Source organism: Triturus cristatus, chromosome 2_1, assembly GCF_964204655.1.
Source record: "Triturus cristatus chromosome 2_1, aTriCri1.1, whole genome shotgun sequence".
In the NCBI taxonomy this organism is placed as follows: Eukaryota; Metazoa; Chordata; class Amphibia; order Caudata; family Salamandridae; genus Triturus; species Triturus cristatus.
In genome coordinates this window covers 267,123,865-267,150,311 of record NC_140581.1, presented here as the reverse complement: position 1 = coordinate 267,150,311, position 26,447 = coordinate 267,123,865, and the positions used below count along the sequence as shown (strand labels likewise).

The 26,447-nt window shown below is 44.6% G+C and overlaps 1 protein-coding gene across 2 annotated transcripts in view; it reads left to right on the top strand.

Moving 5' to 3' along the window:
• CAPSL (calcyphosine like) overlaps positions 1-26,447 on the top strand; it is a 171,837-nt gene that overhangs the window by 110,243 nt on the left and 35,147 nt on the right. For both annotated transcript variants that reach the window (XM_085631014.1, XM_085631006.1), the window contains exon 4: positions 7,285-7,494. In XM_085631014.1, coding sequence (XP_085487140.1) covers positions 7,285-7,494 — 210 coding nt within the window. The remainder of the gene's footprint in view (positions 1-7,284; positions 7,495-26,447) is intronic.

The window sequence follows — 26,447 nt, the reverse complement described above, 5'->3', positions numbered from 1 at the left end:
CACCACAAACAGGGAACAACTACACCTCTCCAACACAAAATAATTTTGGAAGAGGAAACGCTAGGGGAAACTACAGAGGAAATAATACCAAGGGTAGAGGACGTAGAGGGAACAATACCCGACCCTCCTCTACCTCCCAACAGTGACTCTCACACACTACCCCCAGACCATATAACACCAGTCGGGGGCAGATTATCACAGTTCTTACCGGTCTGGCAATCCATCACCACAGACCAGTGGGTAATACAAATTATCCAATATGGCTATTGCCTAGAACTAACTTCTACCCCACCCAACATACCACCCAAACACCGACCAATGTCAAAAGAACACACAACACTACTTCTGCAAGAAGTAAAGTCAATGCTAGAAAACAATGCAATAGAACAGGTACCATTGCAACAACAAGGGACAGGAGTATACTCACTATACTTCCTTATTCCCAAAAAAGACGGGTCTCTCAGGCCAATACTAGACCTCAGACCCCTCAACGCATACATACACTCGGATCACTTCCATATGGTCACGCTGCAACAAGTACTCCCATTATTACAACAAGGAGACTTTATAGCTACACTAGACCTCAAAGACGCATACTTCCACATTCCAATACATCCAGCACACAGGAAATATCTCAGATTCACAGTGGAAGGCAAACATTATCAATTCAAAGTACTACCCTTCGGAGTCACAACAGCACCAAGGGAATTTACCAAGTGCTTGGCAGTAGTAGCAGCACAACTCAGAAGGGAGCACATACATTTGTACCCCTATCTGGACGATTGGCTAATAAAGGCAAACACATACAAACAGTGTGCAAGCCATATCAACAGGACTATTCACCTCTTACACCATCTAGGGTTCACTATAAACTACCTCAAATCCCATCTACAACCCTCCCACGTACAACAGTACTTAGGGGCAACAATAGACACAACCAAAGGCAGAGCTTACCCAAACCCAGTCAGGGTTGCCAGTATAAAATCACTACTACAAAGATTTCAACCACAACACTCACTCACAGCCAGAGTGTTTATGCAACTGATAGGCATGATGGCCTCATGCATATTTATAGTTCCATATGCTCGTCTGCGAATGCGTCCCCTTCAAGAGTGCCTAGCACGTCAGTGGAACCAAGCTCAGGGACAATTAAACAACCTAGTGTTGGTAGACAGTCGCACGCATCACTCTCTGTAGTGGTGGAACACAAACAACATTTCCAAGGGGCGACTGTTCCAAGAGCCAGTTCCACAAATTCAGTTAACAGCAGACGCATCACAGACAGGGTGGGGAGCCCATCTACTTCAACACACTGTTCAAGGACTTTGGTCACAGGAACAAAAGAAATTCCATATCAATTATCTAGAACTCCTGGCAATATTCCTGGCACTAAAAGCATTCCAGAAACATATAGTCAACAAAGTGGTATTAATCCGAACGGACAATATCACAGCGATGTATTATATACAAAAACAGGGGGGACACACTCTCCACAACTCTCTCGTCTAGCACAGAGCATTTGGAAATGGGCCATTCCTCAGAACATTTACCTCCTAGCGGAACATCTCCCAGGAACACAAAACCAACTAGCAGATCTTTTAAGCAGATACAGTCAACAAGTACACGAGTGGGAAATTCATCCACAGGTACTGCAACCGTTCTTCCAACAATGGGGACATCCAGAGATAGATCTCTTTGCCACACACGAGAACGCAAAATGCCCCTCCTTCGCCGCCAGATTCCCGCACCCTCAGTCGGAAGGCAATGCGATATGGATGAGCTGGTCAGGCAGATTTGCGTACGCTTTTCCCCCAACACCAATGATTCCATTAGTGGTACGCAAGCTCGCACAAGAATCACTAAAAATGATTCTAGTTGCGCCCACATGGGCAAGACAACCTTGGTACACAACGCTTCTGGAACTATCAGTAGTCCCACATCAAAGACTACAACTAACTCCAACACTCCTTTCACAGAACCATGGAGAGATAAGGCATCCAGACCCAGCACAAATGAACCTAGCGATTTGGCTCCTGAAATCCTAGAATTTGGATACCTTAAACTGCCTCCAGAATGTATGAATATAATTAGAGAGGCTAGACGCCCCACTACCAGAGCCTGCTACGCAGCTAAATGGAAGAGATTTGTGATATACTGTAAAAACAACAACATAAATCCTCTAGATGCTTCCATACAAAATTTGATTTGCTATTTGCTACATCTACATACATGTAACCTTGCATATACATCTATACGGTTACATCTAGCGGCTATTGCAGCCTACCTGCAAAACAGACATCACCTGTCTCTATTCAAGATACCAGCTATTAAAGCCTTCATAGAGGGCTTAAAAATGGTAATCCCACCTAAAATTCCACCTGCTCCACAGTGGAATTTAAACATAGTTTTAACAAGACTCATGGGACCACCCTTCGAACCATTGCATTCATGTGAGATACAATTCTTAACATGGAAAGTGGCTTTTCTTATTGCGATTACTTCACTTAAAAGAGTAAGTGAATTGTAAGCCTTAACAATACAGGAACCATTCCTGCAAATACACAACAACAAAGTAGTCCTCAGAACAAATCCAAAATTTTTACCTAAAGTAATATCGACCTTTCACATGAACCAATCAATAGAATTACCTGTATTCTTCTAAAAGCCACAAACAGTAGCTGAAAGAGCACTACACACACTAGATGTTAGACGTGCACTACTGTATTATATAGACAGAACAAAATCCTTCAGGAAAACCAAACAATTGTTTGTAGCTTTTGCACCACCACACAAGGGTAATGCAATATCAAAGATAGGAATTGCTAGATGGATAGTGAAATGCATTCAAATTTGCTATCACAAAGCTAAAAGAACATTAACAGTTCCTCCAAAAGCACACTCTACTAGGAAGATGGGGGCATCTATGGCATTCCTAGGGAACATCCCAATAGAAGAAATCTGTAAGGCAGCAACATGGTCTACCATACACACCTTCACTAAACACTACTGTGTTGATGTGCAAGCCAAGCAGCAAGCTGCAGTAGGCCAGGCTGTACTTAAAACGCTTTTTCAAACTGTTGCAACTGACACTGGTAACCACCAATAGAGGAGATACTGCTATACAGTCTATGCTAACTTATAAATTCAGCAGCTCACATGCCTCGAACTGTAAATGCTACTTACCAGTATGCATCTGTTCTTGGCATGTAGAGCTGCTGCATTTATAATCCCTCCCTCCTCCCTGGTTCCAGTGACAGTTTCAGCATAATCTTAATTAGATACATTTACATGGACATCCCTCTATACTTTCCTTACTTACTCCATCTTTGCCACCAACGGCGAAAAAACAATCTGAAGATGGAGGAGGATGCCCATGCGCACTGTCGTCCAGGGGAGGAGTCACCTATCGCGATACTACAAAAAGACTCTTCCAGGACAACAACAAAGTGCAACCATCCGGACCCAACACTAGGCGGCGATCTATGCTAACTTATAAATGTAGCAGCTCTACATGCCAAGAACAGATGCATACTGGTAAGTAGCATTTACATTCCTGGTTATGTGTTGTAAGGCTAGACGGTGGTTGAAGTACCTTATAGGCATTGGTGAGCATCTTGAATTGGCAGCGTTTTCAGTGGGGAGCCAGTGTAGATTTTGGAGGTAAGGTGTGATGTGCATGCAGCGAGGACATTTGAGGATTAGTCTGGCTGTGCCATTTTGCATGGTTTGCGGCTTATGTAGTAGGAGGTGGAAATGCCGTAGTAGAGATTTTTGCCGTAGTCCAGTCTGCTTGTAATGAGGGCCTGGTGAGAGTCTTTCTGGTATCAGTAGGGAGCGTTTTCACATTTTATCTGTGCATGCAAAGTATGACAAATCAGGTGGAGGTGGCAGCGTTGATTTGATATCTCATGGTGAGTTTGGTGTCCAGGATGAAGCACAGGTTTCTTGCGTGGTCGCATGGTGAGGGGGTGCGGCCTAGCTATGTGGGCCACCAGGCAGAGTCCTCGGGTGATTGATTGTTGCAGAATATTAGTAATTCTGTCTTGTCAGCATTGAATTTGAGGTAGTTGTCTCTCATCCAGTTGGCTACATTGGACATCCTATTTTGAAATTACTTTTGGTGGTGTTGGTGTCTTCTAAGAGAGATAGGATGAGTTGGGGCTCAGCTAGTACATGGGCTTTAATATAACTGCCCTCCACCCCTTCGAGCTTTGTGTTGCTTGACTTGCACCCCCATTATATAGCTAGTTTACATTCTCTCCAACTGCCCTCTGACCTATACCATGTTGCGTGGCTTGACTCATCCCCCATTGTGTTGCTTGGCTTGCACTCCCTCTTCCCCTTTGTGTTGCTTGACTCGCTGTTGTTCAACATGGCAAAAGAAACTAACAACACCAACAGCTCTCGGGCTTGTGCATACATTCTCCATTGTGACCCCGTGGTCCTTATATATTGAGACGCACTGTCTCCATTCATTCTTGATTGTCCCCAGATGAAGGCCGATGCGGCCGAAATGCATTGGGATATTTGAAAGTCATACAAACTATGGTGTACAATTGATGCATTATGGGAGATGAAGAATAATTTCCCGTGTATGAACAATATAAACAAATACAAATTCGGAAACTATTGAAAGACTGTTTTATTTGAATTTATTTCATTGAACTTTATAAAACCTCACATGAGGATCATGAACCAGTGCCCAGGGGACATACCCCACGTTAATGGGGATGCTTCTTAGTTCATTTAAACACACACTCTGGTTCAGAGAGTGATTCCCAGGAGCACGGAGAACCTAATAAACCATTTGAAGAACTTTCAGCTGTGCACGCACAATCTTTAATAAAAGACCAAAGGTACAGTATCAAATTCTACCATGTTGAATGGTGGACTTGTGACAGTCGCCTGCTGTGGCACAGTTGGGTAACGCTGAGGACAGAGGAGTGGTATCTGCCAAATCCAGGATCTGGCTTCTGAAGGCACCTAAGGGACAGCAGAACAGGAAGAGAGTGCCAGGCGTCATAAATGAAAACACTCAAATGTGGATTTTGAAATGCTAAGAGGTCATTTTATTGGGACCACTGACAAAGGTATGCTATCATTTTAGTGAGGCTCTTGAACTTAAACGGCAATAGGGCTTTTAACCATGGCACAAGTGAACTAAGGCCCAGATTTACTAAGATTTGACGCAGTGCAGAACAGCAAGGACACTTGGTGCGTTATTCGTGCTCTCTCTGTGCTGGTGCGCTTGTGCCTGCCAAGCACCAACTCATTCACCGTTGCGCCATGGTGCAAGTGTGCCTGCATTACAGCCAGGTTTGTTTTAGTGCAGGAAGGGACTCTTTCCTGCACAAAAACAATCCCCGGAGGCTTTTTCCTATTTCTGTGTGTGTTGTAGAATGCAGCACACGTAGATAGAGATAATAACAAAGAGAAATATAAATATTTCTCCTTAGTTACACTTCGCCTGGAAAGGCGTAGAATTGTGACACATTCCCAGGTTTACTAGCCTTTGTAAATCTTTGAATGTGTCAAAACCCATGGGTGGATACGTGGCAGCAGCCACACTCAATCTATGTAATGTCTTCCCAATGCAGAGTAACGGAGGCAGCGTCTTGCGCTGCCCCCCATTACTCTAGATTTACTAAGCCACTCAGAGCCACGCATGGTGGCTTTGCATGGCTTAGTAAATCTGACTTAAGGGCTTTTGTTGCCTTGCATGGAGCAAGGGCCACAGTCTCCAGTAAGAAACCGGATTTGTTGTCTTTGTTGACTATGCACATGATGTCAGCCTGATGAGGCACATGCCTTGTATTAAATATAATAAAAACAGGGTGTAACCAGTATTGGGATAAGATCAACTGTTTGTTTTTTAACTGAGCCCTGTTGGCATGTGTATTCCAAAGGGTTGCCAATTGAGTATAAAGAGCATAGACGAGGGGCCTGCATCTAGGTAAGATTAAATTGGGGTAGCGAATGAGGAGCTTGAGCATGGTCCTCATAGTTGGGCAGGCAGATTGCATAGGACTTAGCATAATGTTTCATGTTCTGTTACATAGTAAGTTTGACTTGTCAAGGTGTTTTATGTTTGTGATTCATACATTTATACACTTTGCTTTGTAGGGAAGTACTTTATAAGTAGGGTTGGTTTTCGCTGGACAGGCCCCTGCATACAAAGGCCATTATTTTCAATACTTTATGCAAGGCAACACGGCAAGCCACCTTCCTTGACTGGGCTGCGTGAAAGGAAGAAGGCTGGAAAGCGCAATATTTAACATTCCTGCTCTTTGCCTAAGCTGACACACAAACTGCTGCCTAGTGCCAATACTGGCACCTTTACACCATAGTACAATGAGCACCTTCCTGCATAAAAACAATCCTCTGGCCCGTTTTCCTCTTTCTAAGTGTGCTGCAAAATGCAGCACTCTTAGAAAGAAGAAACAACGAGGAGAAATAAAGACATTTCTTGTTATGCCTCTGGTCGGGAGACGTACAATTCTGATGAATTCCCAGGTCTACAAGTGTTGGTAAATCTGGGAATGTGAAATAACGCAAGGCTGGATACATGGGAACACCCATGCTTCACCCATTGCACGCCTCCTTGCTGCAGAGTAACGATTTGCGCTGCCTTGTGTTACTATCCAGCCATGTACGGCCTCTCAAGTTGGCATTGCGTGGCTTGATAAATCTCATTTAGGTTTTGCATCGCTCTTGCGTCCCCTTGCATGGCACAAGGGCAATGCAAAACCTTGAGAAATATGGGCCCATTGTCTGAATCCTTCTCTGTAAAGATCTTTGCTTTGAAAATATATCTTATTACTGCTAACAGGACAGTGCCATGCTGGACTGAGGGGAAAGTATTATCTACTGATAGCACAGTTTTATTTAGTGATAGGCCATTTTTTGTTTTTCCACTAAGAATTATTATAATAATTCGCAAAAGTCATCTATAACTGGGTATCTCATTAAGATATGATAAGATGTTATCCCCATGTGTGGTTTTAACCCTTCTTGTCATAGATCCTATTTCCTTGCTATGTATTATTTTGTTGATTTCTTCATAAAATATTTTTACAAGTTTTCGAAGTTGTTGTTCTTAATGTAAACATTTTACGCTGTTTAGGCACATTTTTACGCTGTTTAGGCACTTTTTGATTTATGGACTGTTTCCCCTGCAAATGTTTTCAAGAAATATCTATTACGTATGCATGCTATCTATCCGTTTTTGGTGAGGCTTTAACTGAAATAACATGATGGTTTTTTTTTCAAAACATTCTTTTTCAGCCGCCAATGTCGAATGCTAGAAAAGAGATCATTTCGCAAGCTTTTCGGAAGCTGGACCGGACTGGCGATGGTATTGTCACAGTCGAAGACCTTAGGGGAGTATATAATGCGAAGCACCATCCAAAATACCAGAATGGAGAGTGGACAGAAGACCAAGTTTTTAGGATATTTTTAGATAACTTTGATTCGCCCTATGATAAAGATGGAAAGGTGAGTTTTACAATATGGGACTAAAGGAACAGTGAGTAAATGATGTGCATATTTCGGCAGAAACTAATAGCCAGATTAAGCATTGACAAGGCAAACATTTCAGCTAATTGCGTCACAATATGTTGGCTACTGTACTTAACAAAAAAGTCTTTCACTTCGCAGTGTAGCTATTACAATTACTTTCAGTTATAGACAAGTCCATAATCGTTAACAAATAAAATACTAATCCTTTCCTTAAAGTCAAAGGCATTTCATCAATTTATGAGCATGGTTTGTGTTGTATTTTAAAGAAGTGAAGCCACATGATTTCAAGGGCTGTATTATAACACGCTTGATTTTTGATTTTTTTATAGGGTAAAAATATGGGGAAAAAACTATTAACAATCCCCAGATTGGCCTAGAAACATAGTTTTTGAAAGAAACCCTCATTGTTGATTTGCACGCGCTATTCAGCTGATTTGGTAGAAAAACAATGATCATCTTATCCTAGTTATTTATTTACAAAGTTTTCCAAAATGTATACCAGGCCTCGAGTGTTTCAGAGAGAAATACAGACAACTGTACATGAACTTTGCAGTGCATATTATTACATGCTATTGACAAAAGAGTGTAAAAATAAACATGTAGCCCAATCAAGAAGATGAAGTAGACAGCAGGATAGCGGGGAAAACAATGAGTCCTGAGCTTCTAATGAACGGCATGGGTTTAGGTCACAAGATGCAACATCCTAAGATCAAACATCCTAAAGGGTGGGGTGTTGAAAGAAAGCAGCCAAATACCTCATTATAACCATGTGAGAGGTATTATGTAATAAGATAGCTATCCCCTGGATTTTGGAGTGAGCCCTGCACGGAATATTCTGGTGTAGCCATTTCGTACCAGGAAGGAGCAGTTGGAACCAAGGAGATTTGTCTCCTACAGCAAGATGGCGACCGGACCCCTATTCCGAATGTTTTGAAGGATCGCTCCCTTTTCAGTGTATTAATGAGACCATTTACATTCCAGGAAATTAGCTTAGTGCCCATTATTCTCTGCTCCGGTGTCGTGCAACGTCTTTACAATGCCTTTCATGCTAAGCATTGCATCCAAAGAAGAGAGGCTGAACAAACAACAAGATCCCAATATATCCCCCCACTCCAGCCCATCCTACACTTTGCAACAGGAAGCATCTGTCACCCAAACAATCAACTAAGTAAATATACTCTGGGTGTAGGACCACAGCCTCAGTCCCCTTTTGTAACCTCATGTACTCCCCAGTGATATCCTCATCCTCAGCTAACACCCCCCTTACATCGCCCCTTTCGAACCTGCAGTCATGTGTAGAGCAGTCAGATGTAGAGGGTGCAGATCCCTCGGAGCAACGAAAATCAAGCAGTCAAATCGGGTTTTTCAGGGTTTGTGAGGTATCATCTTCACTAGCATCTGAGGAAGTCACCTTCTCATCTGGGATTGTACCTCTCTTTTCGGATTTAGTATGACGATGTCACCTGCAACTTAGACCAGGGGCTCTTGTCACATGCCAACTCCTGACTGTCTCAGGTGATGCACCCTCTCCTGGGGCTGCCCTCCAGGCAGGTGACAATTTAAATTCCTCCACCCACTCCCAAGCTCCTTCAGGGCTCTCTAAAAGGAGGAATTTCCTGGTATGCAGGACTTTCAGTTTAGGTGGGAATAGTAGCATGTATTTAAGATGCGTGGTCCTTAATTTCTGCTTGACCACATAAATGGACTTGCGCATTTGCTGTACCCACGTCATTCTGCTCCCCACAGCCCCCCCTCTTCCCCCCCTCCGGTTGATAGCCCCCCCCGAATACCCATCCGGAGACCATTAGTTGGGTCTTGGAATGTGGCCGGTCTGGAGTCCAAACTCTCTGATCCTGAGTGGGGAGAGCTAATGGACAAATATGACATCTGCATATTCCAAGAAACCTGGCTACGGTCTACACCACGGAGGGTGGGTTATGCATCGTTTTCGGCCCCAGCAGTCCAGGGGACGAGAGGAAGACCTTCAGGGGGGCTAGTAGTATGGGTTGCAACACACCTCGGGTGCTCAGTAAAGTTACTGGATCCAAAGTCCCCTGACATCCTATGCCTGCTACTCACTTTCCCTGCTAGCTACTCGCTAGCAGTAATAAATGTGTATTTGCGCCCCCAGCCGGTTCAGTTGGGTCTGTCGATCCTGGGCGCCCTGGAAGATGTTTTACATTCTCTTCCACCCGCGTCCCATAAACTAATTGGCGCAGATCTCAATTGTCACTTCGAACCCCTCCCTGGGATCCCCTCCCCCACTTGTGATGAGGATGAAACCTATCTAATCCCAGACCTTATCTCTTATCCGGCCAAACGCCTTTCCCCTCTAGCCCTTGAGATTAATAGGCTTACCATTGCACACTCCTTGCGGGCTTGCAATGGTAGACTCTGCCCGGACGTGCCGGGGTCTTTCACCTTTAACAGAGCTGGGAGCTGTTCGACTATCGACTACGTTTTGGTGAACGTGGAATTCTGGGGCCACTTGGCCGCCTTTTCTATTATTCCACGGGTCGATAGCGATCACAACCTACTGTCTCTGGAATTGATTAACAAGTTAGGTGGTAGTGAATTCTCTAGGCCCCAATCACCATTACATAGTGAGAATCTGGTTCTAGTGGCAGGTGGCAGACGGATCAGGTGGGAAAGGGTAGCGTCTGATGACCTAAAGCTTGCTGATATATATAGCACTGTGATCCGCTCCTTGGAAGCAGTCTCCCACCTCCTGAGCCCTGCCGGGGACATCCCACAGTCCCGCCTTTTCGATCTCCAGACCATCCACAAGGATCTCCTTGGCAGTTTGGCTAGCTTCTTCTACAACCCTACTGCCTCAAAACCAAGGCCTTCTAGGCCCGAGCACTGGTTCAATGGTACCTGTAGGCAGGCTAAGTCTGCCCTGTTAAAAGAAGTAAAGGAGGGTACCCCGTCTAGTATCCGGGCGGCTAGGGCCACCTATAAAAACCTGATCAAGGAAGCAAAAGCCGAGTGGGAGGATCTAAGGTGGCAAAATTTACTCCAAGCTTTAGTAGACCGTGACTCGAGGGCGTTTTGGAGCATTGTCCGAACGGGCACGGTTGCCAGTACCCCAGCAATTATTCCTAATCTCAGCGAGGAGGTCTGGCTCGCCCATTTCCAACCCCTCTTCTCGGTCAGTAACCCCCCGGGTGGCACCGATGCAGGCTTGTCACGGACTGATATTGCAACGGTCCTGTTGTGTCAGGAAGAAATTGAGACTAGTCCCTTTTCCCTCCCAGAAATAGAACTGGCCCTCAATTCCCTATCAGTAGGGAAAGCTCCGGGGCTTGACAAGATCCCCGGTGATCTCTACAGAAGTGATGTAAAAATCTGGGCCCCTTATATATGTGTATATTTTAATGCTATTTTGCAGGGCCTTAGAATACCGGACACATGGTTGGGTGCAGAAATTATACCCATCCACAAAAAATCTTCCCCACTGGATCCAGCCAACTACCGCCCCATAAGCCTGATTGATGTTTTACAGAAGCTGTTCGCACGAGTCCTCTTATCCAGACTGCAGTTCTGGATGGAGGATCAACAAATTTTAACCTCCCTCCAGGCGGGGTTCCGAGCCAAGGTTTCTACTATTGATCAACTATTTAGATTACTCTTGATCTATTGGAAGACAGTCAGCATGGGTGCTGGTAATTTGTATCTGATCTTTGTGGACCTCCGGTCCGCTTTTGATATGGTGCAAAGGGAAAAACTTTGGGCCCTCTTGCTAGAGATGGGTGCCCCCCCCTACCTTTGCCATTTATTCAAACGCCTCCACTCAGGCACCTATGCAAGGGTGAGATATGGGAGAAGCGGGGAAATCTCTGGGCCATTTCCGGTAGAGAAGGGTGTGAGGCAGGGCTGTGTCCTGGCCCCCACCCTTTTCTCCCTTTTCATCAATGGGCTGATTGAGTATCTACTGCGCTCCGCTAACCTGGACTCCCCTGTACTGGCGGGGCGTAAGGTCCCGGCCCTAATGTTCGCTGATGATACGCTCCTGTTATCCCAATCTTACATGGGTATCCAGCGTACATTAGAGGCCTTTTGCTCCTTTTGTAAAATCAGGGATCTGGAACTGAACCTTTCGAAGACCAAATTTATGGTTTTCGGTTCTAATTCATTTAATTGCCCCCATCCTAAACTGGGAGAGGTTGAGTTGGATAGGGTTGCCACGTTTGAATATTTGGGGGTGACCCTTAATGATAAAATGAATTGGGGGTCCCATTTGGCGAAGGCAAATTTGAGATTAGCCCAATCAGTGGGGGGAATCCTGAAGGTGTCTAATAACTCCTCTTTTAAACCTTTGGGCCCCCCTATGGAAATCTATAAATCCCAAGCCAGAGGAGGAGCACTTTATGGTGCTGAATTATGGGGATATTCCACCCCCGCTTCCCTCTCATCTATTGAGAATTCTTTTATCAGGAGATTGTTGAAACTACCTGTCAGCACCCCTTTAATTCCTCTGAGATGGGATCTGGGTCTGGTCCCCATAGAAGAGATTGCCCGGAACCGTCCTCTTCAGTTCTGGAGGCGTCTTTGGTCAACGCCTGAGTTGGTAAGCTACAGGTACGATCTTGGTGACATTTTGGCAAGGGGAAAATCGGATAAGATTCCTTGGCTTGCCTACATAAAGAACCTTTGTAACCTAATTGGGATGAGGAATTTATGGTCCGCCCCGGAAGCGACCTGCCGTACACTCTCGAAGAATTCATTGCGGGAGGTTTTGAAATCTTATAGGAAGGGTATCCTATTCCATTCCTCCCTGGGTAGGCTTACTGACACCTTTCTGGATATTAAGTGTAGTCCCCAGTTTGAAGTTTTCCTGGACGTTATCCAACCACCTTTGGCAAAGAAACTTTACATCCAGTTCAGACACGGTTCGCTTCCGTTGAGAGATCTCACTCACAGATGGTGCAATGTTGTAGATCCCGTTAGTTCGTGCCCTCTATGTTCTGCTATCTGTGAAACAGAGCTTCATGTTGTTCTCTTTTGCCCTTTATATATTATTGCAAGAAAAAAGTGGATTATCCAGTTATGTAAGTCTAGGGGTCTCAGGGACTACAAGGAGGTGTTCAGAATTCTGAAATATGATACTACCCCTTTGATAGTGTTCGTAATGGCTAAATTCCTTCTCTCAATGTGGTTTGCAAGGTCCAAATTTTTGTCCTCTGCCTCTCATCTTTCTGATTCAGTATTATCTATTTTACCATCATAGTACTTTGAGGTGTAATGTGTATATCTTTGGCCCTGGATTAATTTTAATATTTTTCTTCTCGTGGAAATGATCACGTTTTTAACTGCGTATGTTCTATGGAAATTGTTTTAATGTTTTAAATGGATTGCACTCTACACAATGCTATTTAATCATGTTTTAAATGTATATATGTATTTATGTCTTTTTATGGTATCATACCGAAATAAAAGCTTTGACTGACTGACTGACGTCATGTAGTCCAGGAGAATTGACACTTTGGCATCAGTGCAGTGAAGCTCTGGGGTCTGGCGTGCCCATTGCAGGATGACCTCTTTGTCAAGGTAGTTTAGTACTTGTATAATTACTGAGTGTGTGGCAGGGAACCAGAGTCTGTGCTCGATGGGCCCTCTTCAGCATGTAGCAGGGAGAAAGGTAAGACTCTGGTACCCAAGATCTGAATCACTCCAGAAAGAAAAGAAACACGTTAGTTATAGATTTCTTACCTTAGAATTACCCCCAGGCATCAGACTGGATCCGTAACGTTTTTCGTCAGCAGTACCTCTGCGATCGGAAGGTAGCGTTGGTTGGCTCCGCATCGGTCGTTAGCGTCGTGGTCGCCGAGATGACGTCGCGGTAGCTACTTATTTTATTTTATTTATTTATGGGTTTCTATAGCGCTGGAATCGACTCCAACCGGAGTATCTCTGCGCTGTGATACCAAATAGAGTCTAAATAAATATGCAGATGAGGGGCAGGGTCTAGATTTTATCAGTAAACAGCAGAGTTTTCAGTTGCTTCCTGAATTTTAAATGGTCTGTGCAGAGCCTGAGGGCCAGAGGCAGTTTGTTCCACAGTGTGGGCCCTGCAACAGATAACGCTTTCCCTCCATGTCTGGTTTTTTTTGCACGAGGTACTGCCAACAGAAAATTCTCACTAGATCTCAACGATCTGGAGGGAGTGTAGGGGATAAATTTCTGCTCCAGGTATGTAGGGCCATTTCCGTTTAAGCATTTATGGATAATGCAACATATCTTAAACTTGGCTCTTTGTCGAATGCTCAACCAGTGTAGTTTCTGTAATAGAGGTTTTGATGCTGTTCTGGGGGGAGCATTTAGGACAAGGCGAGCTGCCGTATTCTGGACCACCTGGAGCCTATCCAGAACTCCTTCATTAGCAGAAAGGAGCAGTCCGTTACAGTAGTCAATACGACTCAATATAAGGGCTTGCACCAAAGTTTTTCTGAAGGAATCCGGTAGCAGTGGAAATATTCTGCGCATCATGCTGATGGTGAGGAAGCATGAGCCAGCTACCATGTTACTGTGCTGTTTGAGGGAAAGGTCGTGATCAAGGCGTATCCCCAGATTTTTGACAATCTGTTTGGGCTCCGGAACAGTGCCAAGATCAGATGGCTACCAGTCAGGAGTCCACAGTAATTTGGCATCTCCAAACAGCATTACTTCCGTCTTGTTGACATTGCACTGTAGGAAGTTGGTGGACATCCACTGTGCGACGGCTTTCATGCCAGCGGAGAAGGAGTTTCTTATTTCTGTGGTGTGATTTTGAAAGGGAAAGAGGAGCTGCGTGTCATCCGCATATGACACGGGGATGAAACCAAATTTGCGCATCACTCTTGCCAGGGGTGCCACGTAGATGTTAAAGAGTGTTGGGCTCAAACAGGAGCCCTGTGGCACCCCTTTCGTAATCTCTACCTCAGTTGATCTGTATTCACCCATGGTGACAGTCTGGGTCCGATCCGTAAGAAAACTCCTTAGCCAAGCAAGGGCCTTGTTCTTGACCCCTACGTTCGACAACCGGTCAATGAGGATGTTATGTGACACGGTGTCGAACGCGGCTGAAAGGTCTAATAACACCAAAATTACCGAGTAGCCTTTGTCCTGAAACATATGCAGATCGTCAGTGACAGACAGGAGGGTGGACTCTGTACTGTGTTTCGGCCTAAACCCAGATTGAGAGTAGTCTAGGCCGCCAGCTTTCTCAATGTAGCTGGATAACTGACGATTTACATACTTCTCAGTGAGCTTTCCCAAAAATGGCAGCAACGAAATAGGTCTGAGATTTGACAAATCAGTCCATGGAGTTGTGGTGTTCTTCCTGATTGGCCTGACTAAGGCCTGTTTCCACTGCTTGGGGACAGAACCTGTACAGAGGGATAAGTTAACAAGTTTTTCGATGGTGGGAGATAGGATTCCGAGCAAGGTGGACATGAGTCTTGCCGGGATGATATCATCAGGACTTCCACTTTTAATCTGCGTCATGAGCAAGGACACCTCTTTAGGAGTGATAGGGGGGAAGAGGTCTAAAGTATGAGGGCCACTATCAAGTTCTGAATCCTGAAAGATAGGGACTGTATTTGTAGTCAAATTGTTGTTAGAGTTGACTATTTTAGCATAGATGAGATCGATTTTATTGCAGAAAAATTGCGATATATTGTCGCAAAGTAGTTGTGACGAAGTGTCTGCACTCTCACATGCTGTAGGATTGGTGAAAGAGTGAAGGACCTGGTATAATACTCTGGGGGAGTTGTCTGCAGCCATGATAAGAGTGGTATTATGGGTTTTTCGCGCCGTTCTGATAGCTTTATGATATACACTTAGAGCGTCCCAATAATGTTTCCTATCTGTTACCAGATGGGTAGATCTCCAAATCTTTTCTAATTTCCTGGCTGTTTTCTTGAGATTTCTGAGCTCTTCAGAGAACCAGATCTCTTGTTTTTTGGCTGGTCGGGGTCTAAATTGTTTTAATGGAGCTATCTTATCTATGGCTGTTTTAATGTCTTTGCTAAACATATCAATAGCTTTATTGATATCATCAGGAATCACATGGTGGGGTTGGACAAATTTCTCAGCAAAGGAGGCCTCATTAACTTTATGCCATTGCCGCCGTATTTCAGGGATATTGGTGGTTTTGAGGGTAGTGGTTGCAGGATAGGGAGTATAAAACTCAAGGATAAAATGGTCAGTCCAGCTGACCTGTGTAGGGGGAAGGCATGTGACACTAGGGAAATTGGTTATAATCAGGTCTAGAGTGTGTCCGGCCACGTGAGTTGGGCCCACATTGTGTGGTTGGAGACCTAGCAATGAGAGATCGTTAAGAAAAGCCTGTGCTTCTTTACAATTTATAAGTTCACTGTGAAGGTTGAAGTCACCTATTAGCAAGAATTCTTTGTCTTTTTGAACATATGGCGCAAGATTTTCCAGTAATATGTTGACAAAGTTGGAGCTAGGTCCAGGGGGACGATAAACCAGGGCTCCTAATCTGGTTTGTTTGGTGGAATGAGTTGTTTTAAAAATCAGCAATTCAATGTCCGGAATGCAGAGTTCTGCCAAAACAGAGCAATTGATGTGATTTTTATGAGCAATAGCAATCCCTCCACCTATTTTCTTAGGTCTGTCTAACCTAATCATTTTGTATCCTGAAGGAATGGCCAATGTAATGGAGGGAGTGGAAAGGGGTTTAAGCCACGTTTCAGTCATGAAGCAGTAGTCAGGCTCATTTGTAGAGATTAGGTCCCATACTTCAGAGGTATGCTTAGGTAAAGAGCGTAAATTGCAAAGAATGTTTTTATGACCAGCAATTTTAGGTGTTTTGTAAGATGGTGTATGGCTGTTCACACATCTATCAGGGCTTTCTCCCTTCAGAGTAGTGAACTGGGATTTACAATGTAAGCATGTAAAAGGCCCTTCTACAATAAGTTTAAGGTCTTCATGACAATCAACAATCTGTAGATCCTTAAGTACCTGGGCTGAGTAGGTAATCCTGGCAGGAAGCGGGACAAGCGGGGAGATAGGTGAGACCGCCATGGCCCCTGGCACCGTCCTGGCGCGGACGGGCGCAGACGGGCAGGTCTTTGGCTTGTCTTCGGCGCGTCTAGAGGCGCCTCCCTGCGCGCAATCTCTGCGCGCTTGATCCCGACGAGTGGCTATATAGCCCCAGTAACAGCAAGGCTAGAGCGCTACCCGCTCAGTGCTGCAGCGGGAAAGCGGAAGTGTGTCACTCAGGCTCGTACCTGTCCCGCCCTCCGCTCAACGGTATTGGATACCGAGTCGGACCAGGGCGGGCAGGCTGTAACACAGAGCGCTGAGTGTACACGTAAGTTTTTAACCCCTGTCAATGCCTAAGATAAGCGTCTAAGCCCTGAATGAGAATATTGTGGCACAGTTTAAAATATACAATTCTGTCAACTTTAAAATCAAGCTTTCTAAAATATCGCTATAGGGCTTTGCGTTTCAGCAATACAGCATCAGCAGAGAATTCACACTGTACCTGGCATCAAGCGGGGTCGGCCGACACTGCCACTGTCAGCCTTACCGCACTTTGCCTCGCCTCCTCGCCGCCTAAATAGCCCCAGTAACAGCAAGGCTAGAGCGCTACCCGCTCAGTGCTGCAGCGGGAAAGCGGAAGTGTGTCACTCAGGCTCGTACCTGTCCCGCCCTCCGCTCAACGGTATTGGATACCGAGTCGGACCAGGGCGGGCAGGCTGTAACACAGAGCGCTGAGTGTACACGTAAGTTTTTAACCCCTGTCAATGCCTAAGATAAGCGTCTAAGCCCTGAATGAGAATATTGTGGCACAGTTTAAAATATACAATTCTGTCAACTTTAAAATCAAGCTTTCTAAAATATCGCTATAGGGCTTTGCGTTTCAGCAATACAGCATCAGCAGAGAATTCACACTGTACCTGGCATCAAGCGGGGTCGGCCGACACTGCCACTGTCAGCCTTACCGCACTTTGCCTCGCCGCCTAAATAGCCCCAGTAACAGCAAGGCTAGAGCGCTACCCGCTCAGTGCTGCAGCGGGAAAGCGGAAGTGTGTCACTCAGGCTCGTACCTGTCCCGCCCTCCGCTCAACGGTATTGGATACCGAGTCGGACCAGGGCGGGCAGGCTGTAACACAGAGCGCTGAGTGTACACGTAAGTTTTTAACCCCTGTCAATGCCTAAGATAAGCGTCTAAGCCCTGAATGAGAATATTGTGGCACAGTTTAAAATATACAATTCTGTCAACTTTAAAATCAAGCTTTCTAAAATATCGCTATAGGGCTTTGCGTTTCAGCAATACAGCATCAGCAGAGAATTCACACTGTACCTGGCATCAAGCGGGGTCGGCCGACACTGCCACTGTCAGCCTTACCGCTGGCCACCTGGCGTGCAGACGTCAGTTCTTTCTTTTTCCGCACCAGCCAGCGCAGATCCTGAGAGAGCGGTACCTCCAGTCACTTTTTGACTGACTTTTTCTCGACTTTTGTTGACTTCTTTTCTTGAGTCCATCGACTCCTGGTGCACAAGGGATGCCCGGTTTCAAGGCATGCAGTTCTTGTACCCGACTGATGTCGATTACGGACAGGGCCGGACTGGGAACCACAACCGGCCCTGGCAAAGTGCTCGGCCGGCGCTGTAACAAAAACTGCCCACAGGGGCCCAAAACCGGCCCCCACCCGTGCTGCGCACCGAGGGATTGCCCGGTGCCCGCTATGACCAGTCCGGCCCTGGTTATGGATCCGCACCGCATGTGCCTCTTTTGTCTGGAGCGCGACCACGACCTCAAGTCGTGCTCCGGCTGCCGGTCGATGGCACTGAAGGCCTTGAGTGCCGGCAGTCAGCTCCAGCTCATTCAAGGTCCCAGTTGCGAGGGAGGTCGATGTGTGGTAAATATTTCGTTACCGGTACTATTTTTTATGCGGTAAAGTCTATTAAGAACAACTCAGTAAAATGAGAGGCAGAATCCGTGGTATTAGAGGTTTTAAAAAGGCTTTATTCCTATACAAAGGAATACAATTCGAATTGTAGGCATTCTATTCCATCACCACGAAAGTTCAGGAAGGAAGGGCATATATTATTGACAGGTAATCATTTTTATAGAAAAGGCATTACAGTGAAACAGATGTAGTAGGCGTAACAACTGATAAAACAAAATAAAATATGCATGCGTAACTAGAATAGGCGTAACTAGAAAACGTCATTATACATGATGTCACAAGTGGGTGGATCCATAAGGGAATCCTGCAATGTCAGCAGAAATATTTGGCAGAGATGCGCGCGCAGCCGCATGACGTGTGATTGACGTGCAACTAGAGGGAGAAGGGGACTTGACATTTAGCTCTACATGTGGAGACAGAAGTCTGGGGTTATGTCAACCTAATCCCAAATCATATCTAATATCCTATGTTTGAAGAACTGTGTTATCCAAAAAGAGAGGTCTCTTAGGATAGAATCTTATTCTATACTGACTATACTGACTGTTAGTGCGTGTACAAGCGTCTAAGTGTCTACACTAGATGCGAGGGGGTAGGAATATTCCATGGTAACAGGGCTATGAATTACTTGCATGAGGACAGCGAGGCCTGGCCCTTTGCACGGTAGCTGGAGGAATGTTTACCTAAACAGCTAGACAGGAATGCATCGGATGAGGGGCGGAGGAGATAATCTTGAAGGTGAAATACAGTTTTTGGCAGGCGATGGGCTGGATCAGGCACCGTTAGCCGCGCAGGGAGTAAGACAAAGTTCATGGTCACAGATGCAGGCTCAGACTGGAGCTTTCAGAGGCAGAAGGCAGGAAAAGGCTTGATGACAGAATTCGGGCCTACTCGCCTGAATCTGTAAAATGTGGAAAGTGAACCACATAAAGTCGGTGGCCTTTCATACTTAGGAAAGGAATATCTGACCCATTCATGGTGGATCTGAAAGAGGACATGTTGACGGTGGACGCACATATATTTGCGTCTTCAAAACTGGAGCAGGAGGGAACATACATGTACTTATACCATGTACATGGAGCCGTTGGGGTCTACGATAGGGGACATAACTGATCACAAAATTCATATTTCCTCATTCCCTCCTTGTCCCCTACGGACCCTCAGGAGATATCGATCTTCATCAATCCATCGATCTGTTCATATAGCATCATTTGTTCTTCTTTCTTCTTCCGGGATCTCGAACGAAAACTTGGATGTGGGATACACGAGGTGGCACACAGACCACAAATCGCTGGCCCACATTGTAGACATAAGCAGCAACTGAATAGTATGAGAAAGCCAATACCTAGGAAGGAGAGCATTCTCCATCCCCAGGCTGACAACACGCCCCAGAACTAACCGGACCAAGTCCAGGTGCCTGGACTCTGGTGTATCTGGCTTACAATCTTATGAAGGCGGGTTATGGCTTTATATACTGACGGCGAATTTTCTGGTATGAAAATGCAACAACTTGATCCGATGACCCTACAAGCTCCGCCCCTATCGGCCAGGATGACGTCAAGGACAAGACGATTTTGAAGCACAACAATCCGCATAGCAGACTGCTCTTCTGTTAAATTGCCTAAGGCAGAAATAGTTTCGTTCACTACTGCTTCAAGGGTTCTGGTTAGTCTACGTATCAGCTTACTATTAGTGACTGTACCTATATAGGGAAAGAAACCTTTATTGAAATCTGTGTATTTTTCCCATGCTGTTTCAGTGTAATCGACAATTGGGAGATCTCTCTGCTGTCTATTGTGTACTAAATGGGTATTTCTGTGATAATCAGGAGGGGCTAGGAAAACAGGTGGTAGAAGGAATGCTATGTAACAGGTACCATCCCAATCTAAAGGTAGACGTATATATGCGGTCTGGCCACATATAAAGTAGGAATGACGGGAAGCTCTAAATGTAGACTTGCCTTGATCACTGAATTTTATTACAGTGGTGCATTTACTATGGCCCATGTGTATGGAACCATTCTTTCTTATACATAATTCCCCTTTTACTGGGAATACTGACATGGCGGGCAAGATTGGTGTAGCTTCAGATTCAACGTTCAAGATCATGAGGTTAAGTGTAAAATTACCTAATCCATATACTTCATTTTCTAGATCAGTTCCTGTTCTTTTGGGAAGTCCCTCCTTGTTAGGGTAGCAGACTTTAAGCAAAACTAAGTTCAGGTTTCCCCATACCCAGTTGTCTTGATAAACTGCGGAATTTGAATCTAGGGAATTAATCAAACTAAACCATGCTCCACAGGAGCCATTGTGTGTGAACGGATAGGGAAAGAGGGGCAAAACTCCCTTATAGTTCTGATAGGGAGGGAGTCGGCCACATATCCAACAATTTGTGGCATTGCTGGTTTGATGGGAATGATGTAGCATACTAATGAAAGTGTTATTGCGCAGCGCAAATCTATAAGACAATTCATGTGGAGGTAATTCACTAAAAGAATGTTCTGCAGTTATATTATAAGCACGCTTAGGAATAGGGTAATACATGTGCAATAGGATGCTGACAACGATGATCAGAAGACTTAGAAAAAACAAAATTAATAATGTTACTGTGCAGTGACTACGAAATGATTTACAATACGCATGCTTCTTGAGCAGCATTTGATGATTTATTTCTCTATTCCGGTCTAGAGGATACATGTCAGAGACAAATTCAACCGATTCACCTTGGAGAGGACTTAAACAATCAAATTGTCTGACTTACTAGACCTCAATTTTAGTTTATACAGTTCTGGTTGTGTTAATTCAGCCAAGGGAAGCTTTGAGTCTGTCTGTGAGGGAATACAGGGTTGAGTATCTACACTGGAGGGTAGTCCATAAAATTTCTTGATATGACTCGAGTGCAACCACCCTTTCCTTCCCTCGATTTTCACAGCTGTCCTTGTGGTGAGTAGAACCAACTTCGGTGACTTCCACCTAGGATCCAGTTGGGTCTTCCGGTCGAAATTCCTGACCAAAACCAGGTCACCAGGAACCACGTCATGGGGCTTCACCTCAGTATTATCGGGAAAAGCTGCGGATACCTGTGAACGACAAGATTGTAGTGCAGACATCAAGGAAGCCAGGTAATCTGTCAGCATATTACAGTCAACATCAGTGATTTTACGAGGTATAGGCGTCCCCCACATATTTGGTGGTCTACCGAAGATCACATCATACGGGGATAGCCCTGTTCGAGAATGTGCTACCATTCTCATGTAAAAGAGCGCAACTGGTAAGGCTACTATCCAATCGACTCCTTTCTCTCTACATATTTTGGACAATCTAATTTTCAGAGTTTGATTATGGCGTTCCACGAGACCTGCCGCCTCGGGATGTCGGACACAGTGGAATCTCCATTGGTAGCCTAATAGAAGGGAAACGTGTTTCATTAATTCGGATGAAAACGGCTGGCCGTTATCTGAGTAGACAACACGTGGTAAACCGTACCGTGGGAAGAATTCTCGAACTAACTGTTTGGCAGTAGTCGGGGCAGTGTAATCTGAAACCGGGTATGCTTCTGTCCAACGGGAAAGAGCACAGACAACTACGAGAACATATTTGAATCCTCGACATCGTTCCATCTGGATATAATCCATCTGGAGGACTTCAAAAGCATGATCGGGAGTTTGGAATCCACCCTGTTCTACGGGAATGCTTTTACCTGGATTAAACTGACAACATATCATACAGGTACGAACTTTTTGTTTCGCTGCGGCTCGCAAGTGTTTGTTGAACCAAATGTGTTGAATGCTGTCTAGCATAGCTTTTTCTCCTAGGTGCGCTGGACTATGTATAGTGTTAATGATGACTTGGACCATTGAGTCGGGAAGAAACCATATAGATTTTTCCTTCGTCATCCATCCTTGATCTGTTTGGATCCCTCCTAATTCAGTCCATTTCTTTATTTCTTCTGGTGTAGCATGTGTCTGTATGTCAATTACATCAAGGGCGGGATCCTTAACTGTCATGCAATGTGTTGGTGTCAGGACTATTGTCTTTGTCATGTCAGTTGTGTGAGTCTGATTCTGAGCAGTCTGTTTAGCTGTTCTGTCAGCTAGGTCATTACCCTGAGAAATGATATCGGTAACTTTTGTGTGGGCTTTGCATTTCATAATCGATATTGCAGTAGGTAAATGAATCGCGTCTAATAGGGCTTGAATGAGGGGTCCGTGTTGGATGTGGGCACCGTGAGAAGTTAAATAACCTCTCTCTCGCCACAGTACGCCGAAGTCATGGACGACTCCGAATGCATAACGTGAATCTGTGTATATGTTGACTTTTTTATTTGTGGCTTGAATACAGGCTTGTGTCAGAGCGATGAGCTCTGCTGCTTGAGCTGACAAAGTGTTAATATAATTTGTTTCGATGACTTCAGTGTCTGTTGTGACTGCGTAAGCGGCCACTAACTCTCCTGTACTTGTTCTCATACATGACCCATCTACATACAATGTCAAGTCTGGATCTGACAAAGGGATATCTGTCAAGTCTTGTCTGGGTTTCGTCGTGATAGTAATGACTTCGACACAATCATGTGCCAATGGATCTGTTCCGCCTACTGGTAACAATGTGGCAGGATTTAACGTATTACAACGTCTGATTTCTATGTGTGGCTGAAACAATGTTAATTCGTAACCGGTGAGTCTTGCTATAGTCAAGTGTTGTGTTTGTGTGCGGTTCAAGAGAACCTCTACTGCGTGTGGTACTTGTACTGTCAATTGATGTCCTAACACTATGGCATCGCTTTGTCTGATTGCTAAAGCTGTTGCTGCCACTGATTTCAGGCACGCTGGAAGAGCCTGAGCTACTGGATCTAATGTACTAGAGAAATAAGCACATGGTTTGTGTGATCCTGCTTGTTCCTGAGTGAGTACTGACAAAGCAGTACCTTCGCGTTCTGTAACAAAGAGTGTAAACTGTTTACTGTAACATGGTGTTGCTAGGACAGGTGCTTGACATAAAGCTTTCTTTAAGCTTTCAAAGGCATGTGTATGTTCTGGAGTCCAAGGGAGGACAGTCGATGTGGCTGCCTCCTGTGTTGTCAACTGGATGAGTGGTTTTGCTATAAATGCATATTGAGGGATCCACTGCCTACAGTATGAAGTGAGGCCTATAAAAGCCCGCACCTCCTTTTGTGTCTTGGGTGATGGCATGTTAGTAATTAACTGGATGCGGTCGGATGTAAGCTGCCTTCCCTCCTTGGACAGCGAGTGCCCAAGATAAACAACTCGCTGGACACAGAATTGCAGCTTAGAAGGGGACACCTTGTGCCCCTTGTCGGCCAGAAATTTTAAAACCGTCAGTGACGCTGTTTCACATTCAGGTTCGCTTCGGGCGGTGATCAGTAGATCATCGACATATTGAAGCAAGGCAGTGTTAGCTGGCATGTGTATACTGTCAAGTTCTCGTTTCAGTGCTTGGCTATAGATGCTGGGGCTTTCTGTAAATCCTTGAGGTGCGCGTGTGAATTTAAAACTTCGTCCATTTAAACTAAAACCGAAAAGATATTGACTTTCCGGATCAATTGGGACACTAAAGAAAGCATTCTTGAGATCAATTACAGTGAAAAACGTTGCTTCTGAGTCAATAGCTGTGAGTAATGAGGAGATATCTGGGACCACAGGGTATTGTGGTACAATACATTTATTTAATTCGCGCAGATCAATAACTAATCGATATACAGGTGGTGCTTTTGGATCCGTTCTTTTAAGGATCGGAATTATCGGGGAATTACATACATTGGAGTCAGTTTCCACAACCACTCCTTGGGCAATAAGCTCGTCAATGATTTGTAGTAAAGCCACTACAGCATCTGGTGGTAACTTGTATTGTCGCATTCGTGGTAGTACCACTCCTGTCTTTAGTGTGACTCGATATGGTGTAATGTTCATGCAACCAACATCAGTGGGGCCTTGTGCCCATAACTGTGTAGGTAAATTCTGCAGTCGGTGATCCATGTCTCTGGATACGTAGTGACCTTTAAAGTCACGTAAAAATAGTCGTACTCCTTCCGGAGAGCAACATATTATGGCTCCTAGAGCTTTCAATGTTTTTATACCTAACAAGTTTTCTGGACATGATTTAGTAAGCAATAAATCTGTAGTACGTGTTAATGGACCGACTGTAAGTGGAAGAGGTTGTGTTACATCATTAATTATAGGTTTTCCTGAGAATCCAAGGGAAATATTTTGTGAGCCTGAGAGGGGTGCCCCTGGAACTTCACTGCGTCTTATAGTTGTTCTGCTTGCCCCTGTATCGAGTAAAAACTTTCTGTCTTCCCCTAATAGTTCACTATGTACATAAGGTCCCTCTTGGTCTACAGGAACCTCTATAAGGGGTAAGCCAACTTCCCTCTCTAGGCTATCTCATGAGTATCGCTGATAATCGGGATAATCTGTTTGTGCATACTGATACATTTGTTGTGTTGTTGCTTGAGTTGCAGCAATAGGCTGCGCTTGTGGTGGTGCTACGATCTGTTGTGGAGCTAATTGTTGCGGAGCTAATTGTTGCGGAGCTAACCTAGGTTGTGCATTCCGAGGGATTTGTTGTTGATTCTGATCCTGTCTAGGTGGACGTGGTCTCTCTTGCGTTTTACCTGTGGCAATATTATGTTTCAGGACTGGACAATCGTGTATATAATGACCTGGTTGTTTACAATAGTTGCATGTCCCTTTCGCAGGACTTGCGGGATCACCCTTTTGATGACTATCGGCTGGAACTGATTGTGCAACAAGCATTTTCATTTTCGTATCTTTCATACGTCTTTGTTCGTGTTCTTGTTCTTCTCTAATTCTATTGTGGTGATATTGTAACATCTGTAGCATCTGTGATGGGGTATTACCTTGCCAGGTACTTTCGAATTTCAATACTCTATTCTTGACTTGTAGCAGAGAATTTTCAACTAGTTTTGTCACAAACAGATGTGGATATGACTCACTACTGGCTTTTATGCCACTATTTATACTAAAACATTTTTCAAATCGGGAATAGAAATCACTAGTGTCTTCATCTGGTTTTTGTTTACAGGCTGAGATTGCACCCCAGTCTTCCTTTTTCGTAGTTAATAAACGTGGCAGTACCTGTATTAGTAATCCTGCTAGTGCTGTAGTCTTTTCCCCAAGCCCTGCTCCTGCAGCTCGGGCCTTTTCTTCGTTTTCTAATGCTGTCCAATCTATCTTTTGGTCTCCCACCTCCCATTCTTTTTCTTTGAGTTTCTCATAAACACCGGCTGGTAATAGGACTTTTAATATTTTCATAATATCGGGGTAGGTATACTCTCCCATGAGTAACATGTCTTTTATCTCACGGTGGAAACCTGCTGGGTCCTTGTCATGGCTGGGTACTACTTTCTTCATTTCTAATAATTCCAGTTTAGTTATAGGCGTGTACACAAACACGCGTGTAAAATTATCACCGGCACCTCTAATTGGGTGTACTTCGCGTAACGGGTTCTGTCTATCTATGTGATACATTTTTCTTCCCATGATGGGAACTGGAACGTGTTCTGGGCATACGAAATTTAAATATTGGTTTCGGGATTCTAGAATTTCCTTAATCAAATCAGTACCTGACCCTCTCCCTATATTCGTGAGTAGTTCTGTCAATATGTCAGGTAAGGGTCCTGGATCGGAGTGTTGGCCTTTATATAATATAAGGAGGTGTTGAATCATGTATATACTAGCTAAACGCTGTTCATATGGGTCTAGATTCAGAAACGTGTGTGCAAGTACATCGTCATTGTATTCGCCGGGACTGTCAGCCCATTGTACTGCTGACCTGGCTAATTCTTGTTCGTCCATGGAATCGAGCACGTGGTACCCCCTTCGATCTCGGAGTAATTTTTCAGCGGCTTGGAATAAGTATTCGGGGGATTTTGTATTTAGCATAGGGTTTGGAAAATGTCTATTATATTCCGGACGTATTAGACGTATTGGGTCGTTAAAACCTCTGGTATTATTATGGGATCTTCCTT